This window comes from Cebus imitator, unplaced genomic scaffold, assembly GCF_001604975.1.
Source record: "Cebus imitator isolate Cc_AM_T3 unplaced genomic scaffold, Cebus_imitator-1.0 Scaffold278, whole genome shotgun sequence".
Classification (NCBI taxonomy): Eukaryota; Metazoa; Chordata; class Mammalia; order Primates; family Cebidae; genus Cebus; species Cebus imitator.
In genome coordinates, this window is record NW_016107593.1 from 1,299,310 (window position 1) to 1,305,309 (window position 6,000).

The 6,000-nt window shown below is 35.0% G+C and overlaps 1 protein-coding gene across 4 annotated transcripts in view; it reads right to left on the minus strand.

Moving 5' to 3' along the window:
* DCC (DCC netrin 1 receptor) overlaps positions 1-6,000 on the minus strand; it is a 1,206,315-nt gene that overhangs the window by 48,294 nt on the left and 1,152,021 nt on the right. For 2 of the 4 annotated variants that reach the window (XM_017501124.2, XM_017501121.2), the window contains exon 26: positions 644-799. In XM_017501124.2, coding sequence (XP_017356613.1) covers positions 644-799 — 156 coding nt within the window. Of the gene's footprint in view, positions 1-637; positions 800-6,000 lie in introns of all 4 variants that reach the window. The other 2 variants (XM_017501122.2, XM_017501120.2) reach the window with 1 other exon arrangement.

Here is a 6,000-nt window from a genome sequence, read left to right on the forward strand (position 1 = left end):
ATGAAAGCCATAAAATCGATTTTAAAATGCTGTGCAAAAAAAAAAAAAAAAAGTCAAATGGCACAGCAGAAATCACCAGGGTGTATATAATAGCTTGGGAGTCTCTTTCCATTTCTACCTTCCTTCAAATAAATGAAATACTACTCTGGAAATCCTTTTTTTTTTTCTGAGAATTAATTTTTAAAGCTGAAAAAATATTATTTAACTGATTAAAGAAATCTAAAGCATTCATCTAAGTATTGGTTCATCAGCAATCAGTGAGACATAACCAACACATACCAAATATGATGGGAGATATTACTTGATTATTAATTTCCTATTTAATAGGACATATTAATTTCAAGCAGCCATCACATCAATGTTTGATGGAACCACTTGATCCTTGTGTCCCCACCACTTCCCCCCGTATTGTTAGTGGAGTGTGCTGTGGAAAGGGGCCCAGGGAACCAGTATAAATGCACATGAGCTAGGATCCAAAGCACTTGTGTTAGAAAGGAAAATTCTAGTACCACAGTCACAGTCATAGGGAAATCAATCTTCCCAGAGCTAAGAAGATCAGAATGCTACTCATTTTACAAGACGCCTTTGCTATTACTCATTCATTCTTATTTAAAAAATAAAAAGGAAAATGCATTACACTGACTTCTTCCTGCTCCAAAACCTCGGTCCACTGACAGTGTTGGGAATGGCACAGGCCGGAGAGTGAACTGCGGGTGGGGATATCCACAGGTGGGAGACGGGAGGATTCCTGGGTACTGGGCACTTTCTAGGGTCGGCACAGGGATGGCGCTCACAACAGCTGCAAAAGAAAAAGGTTAATGAGTTATTTGAATCTTATGTATGCACGCAACATGCAAAAAAAAATGGTGGAATTTTCAGATCCTCAAATCCATACATAACCTTCATGGTATCACATAGATTCCCGTGCTTACCTCTCTCCACCAATCCCACTTTTTACTTTAGAAAAGACAGCTCACTCCTCAAGCATCTTACTATGAGATATTATTCTGCAGTTTAAAACATTCTAAGTCTCCAAACAAAGAAACAGTTAATCAAGTTACCATAAATCCACCTTAACATTTTATTTTGATCATTTTGTTTGTTGTTTGTCTTGGCCTTATTCTTTCTTCTAAGGATGAACTATGGCATTATAAAGGTTAGGTTGTTCACAATCAAGTATATTGTGTAGAGTGGGCTGAAAAAGTGTTGGGAATTTTCCATTAATTCTATAAAACAATGTATTGCTCTTGAGAGACAGTTCAGAGACACAGAGAGAGAGAGAGAAGCAAAGTGTTTTCTCAATAGTCATACTTAGGATTTATCTTTAAATAGAAAATATCTTCAAATACCCAAATCAGAGCAGGTGAGTGACATATTAAGTGTAACTGAATGTTTTTCAGGAATACCAACATTTTAAAGTTATTTTTAGGACCTCAGGTAGTTGCAAGTTGAAAGGTTATTAAAAATAACTTAGGAAGAGAGATTATAGTGTGATTTTTGGCATGTAATTTGGAAGAAGTTCAAATTATTGAGTGATTGCTATGAAGATCTTGTTACAGTACTCATTCATATATATAAACACTATATACATATATACTATATATATATATATATGCAAGCATATGCAAAGGTTTCACAGTGTTTGTATCAATAAGAAGCACACTGGAACAGAATTAATGCAATAAGCAACATTCAGACATGGATAATATGCAATTAATACACAAAAAGCCCCATTCATATCATTAAGTGATAACAGGCCAATAAAATTTTACTTTATATGCAATTGTCAGAAACACTAATTGTAATGTTAACAAAATCCACAGGAAAGAAAATTAACAATTAAAGACTCATAGTCACCGAATTAAAAACATAAAATAAAATTTTGGTTTATATAAATTTTATGCTGCAAAAACATAGATAATCAATAAAAGACCCACAAACATAAAAATAGATCATGTCTGTATGTTAATCTATAGGGGAAAATTGTAGATTCTAGTTCAAGGATAAAAATAAGTGATGTTAACTTTTATCTGTTAACAAGCCACCCCCTTACATATTTTGTAAAGGGGTGATGTTTGTATCAAACCACAATGGTATTTTTATGCTTTTAGATTGGTTTAAATTTCCAGAAAAATTCCATCTTTCACAGGTATGTTATATGTAACAAAATATTTTTGCATCAAATTTTAAATGTATGAGGAGGTACATGGTTTTTCTAAATTTAGAGAAAAGTGAATGAACATTTGAGAATAAGTGGTACAAAGCACAATGCCTCAATAAAAATACTTTATGAAAAGCACATTATGGATATACAAACACATAAAGAGGCTCCAGGAAAAGGGAAATTTAGAAAATGACAAGGAAGCTTTTTATAAGAATCAAAGATTCAAACCAGATATCAGCCAAAATCTTACAAATTCTTTAAAGAAAGAAGTTATAATTTTGTTGTCTCTGTGTCTTTCCTAGTACAGTGCTAGAGATACTTCATATTTTTCAAGTGAGTAATTACAAAGGATTTTCTAGGAGTATTATTTAGAAATGTGTCATTTTAACACACTGGAGACTTTTAGAGTGGCTTGATGGATGATTTAGTCTACTGTGGTATATAGTTACTATAACTACAATAATAATAATAATGTACTTGAACATATTTGTAAATACAAGCCATATAAGATCTATTTTTAAACAACTCAAATTTCCAGACTCTGAGACAGTCAGCTGAATTATTTCAACTGTCTTACTGATCAAATAGATCACTGCAGTCATTAAGGTGAATTGCTAGGTTGCAAAGCATTCCCTGTATTCATAATTTTCCCTCATAAATAAATGTGACAATGTTAGTCTCCCTTAAATATAGAAGATACTAATTCTACAAATTGTGCATACTATATTTTCTTATCAAAATGATTATACTACAAGCAAAATAATTATTAACAAATGTTTAATATAATATGTTTAGAAAAGGAGTTTCATAAGCATGTTCTGATTAGGAGCCAAACAAATTTGGACAGAGAAACATAAAACAATTTTGCAAGCCATCTAGTCTTATAGTTAGAGCACTGAAAACACTCAAGAGACTAAATTTATACTGCAGTTCCAAAGTCTTTCATTACTGAAGAAAGAAATTTTACTTTCTAATAGTTTTACATGTTTGCTACTGGCCTGATAACAAAGGGTTTACAAATAAAAGTTCTTTCAAAAATAATAAATCTGTCATATGTTTCTACATCTCAAAAATGCTAATTATTTCCTGACATGAAATAGAATAGTCAGCATCCCAAAGCTTTGATCTTGGGGTATTTCATTCTATGATTCATCTCTGAAAAGGCACAGAAGTCTACATTTACTTACAACAAAAAATAATCATTCTTAAAGTAAGTTGAATAAAATACCAGATATTAAGCTATATTTTGGTATTTTTCCCCTCGATGTCAGTTTTGAAAGTCAGAAACACACACACACACACACACACACACAAATGCTTCAACTCAAAGCATTCACTCCACTGCTATGTTTATGTAAAATAGCTCAGTGAGTGATATTATCAAGCATTTTCAATAAATCTCTGCTCTGCGGCAAAAATGACAAGAAATCTGTTCTGACACAGCTTTCTGACAATTGAATTTATCTCTGACACTGATGCACAAAGAGTTTTCAAGTAGAAATTCCATCACCAAATTACTTAGCTTCATGAACAAAGCACATTGGTATTTGAAAACTTCCAACTGACAGAGGAGCAGAAGATCAAACACCGCATGTTCTCACTCATAGGCGGGTGTTGAACGATGAGAGCACATGGACACAGGGAGGGGAGCACTACACACTGGGGTCAGTTGCGGGGAAATAGGGGAGGGACGGTGGGGGGTGGGGAGCTGGGGGGGGATAGCAGGGGGAGAAATGCCAGATGTAGGTGATGGGGAGAAAGGCAGCAAATCACACTGCCATATGTGTTCCTATGCAACAATTTTGCATGTTCTTCACATGTACCCCAAAACCTAAAATACAATAAAATAAATAAATGGGGAAAAAAAAAAGAAAACTTCCATATTTCTGTGGGATTGGGGGTGATGTCCCTTTATCATTTTTTATTGCATCTATTTGATTCTTCTCTCTTTTCTTTTTTATTAGTCTGGCTAGAGGTCTATCTATTTTGTTGATCTTTTTAAAAAACCAGCTCCAGGATTTGTTGACTTTTTGAACGGTTTTTTTGTGTCTCTGTCTCCTTCAGTTCTGCTCTGGTCTTAGCTATTTCTTTTCTTCTGCTAGTTTTTGAGATTTTTGATCTTGTTCCTCTAACTCTTTCAATTTTGATGATAGGATGTCGATTTTAGACCTTTCCTTGTTCCTCATGTGGGCATTTATTGCTATGAATTTCCCTCTAGACACTGCTTTAAATGTGTCTCAGAGATTCTGATATGTTGCATCTTCATTCTCATTTGAAGAACATCTTTATTTCTGCCATCATTTAATTGTTTATTCAGTCAACATTCAGGAGCCAGTTGTTCATTTTCCGTGAAGCTGTGTGGTTTTGAGTTAGTTTCTTAATCCTGAGCTCTAATTTGATTGCACTGTGGTCTGAGAGACTGTTTGTTATGATTTCTGTTCTTTTGCATTTGCTGAGGAGTGATTTACTTCCAATTATGTGGTTGATTTTAGAGTACGTGTGATGTGGTGCTGAGAAGAATGTATATTCTGTAGATTTGGGGTTGAGAGTTCTGTAAATGTCTGTTAAGTTTACTTGGTCCGGATCTGCATTCAAGTCCTGGATTTCCTTGTTGATTTTCTGTCTCATTGATCTGTCTCATATTGACAGTGGAGTGTTAAAGTCTCCCACTATTATTGTGCAGGAGTCTAAGTCTCTTTGTAGGTTGTTAAGGACTTGCTTTACGTATCTGGGTGCTCCTGTATTGGGTGAACATATATTTAGAATAGTTAGCTCTTGTTGTTGCATTGATCCTTTTACTTTATGTAATGCCCTTCTTTGTCTCTTTTGATCTTTGTTGGTTTAAAGTCCATTTTATCAGAGCCTAGGATTGCAACCCCTGATTTTTTTTTTTTTTTTCTCTCCATTTGCTTGGTAAATCTTCTTCCATCCCTTTATTTTATTTTGAGTCTATGTGTGTCTTTGGCCATGACATGGGTCTCCTGAATACTGTACACTGATAATTCTTGGCTTTTTATCCAATCTGCTAGTCTGTGTCTTTTGATTGGGGCATTCAGTCCATTTACATTTAATGTTAATATTATTTTGTGTGAATTTGATCCTGCCATTTTATTACTGGTTGGTTGTTTTGCCCTTTGGTTGGTGTAATTTCTACATTGCATCATTGGTATTTACCATTTGGTTCTTTTTTGCAGTGGCTGGTACTGGTTTTTCCTTTCTGTGTTTTGTGCTTCCTTCAGGAGCTCTTGTAGGGCAGGTCTGGTAGTGACAAAATCTCTCAGCAATTGTTTGTCTGTAAAGGATTTTATTTCTCCATTACCTATGAAGCTTAGTTTGGCTGGATATGAAATTCTGGGTTGAAAGTTCTTTTCTTTAAGGCTGTTAAATATTGGCCTCCACTCTATTCTGGCTTGCAGAGTTTCTGCTGAGAGATCTGCTGTGAGTCTGGTGTGCTTCCCTTTGTGGGTAACCTGACCTTTCTCTCTGGCTGCCCTTAGCATTTTTTTCCTTCATTTCAACCCTGGTGAATCTGATGATTATGTGCCTTGGGGTTGGTCTTCTAGAGGAGTATCATTGTGACGTTCTCTGTATTTCCGGTATTTGAATGTTGGCCTGCCTTGTTAGGTTGGCGAAGTTCTCCTGGATAATATCCTGAAGAGTGTTTTGCAGCTTGGATTCATTCTTCCTGTCATCTTCTGGTACACGGAATCAAGCACAGGCCTTTTCACATAATCCCATATTTCTTGAAGGCTTTGTTCACTTCTTTTCGCTGTTTATTCTCTTTTCTTGCCTTCTCGTTTTATTTCATTGAGTTGATCTTCAATCTCTGATGTCCT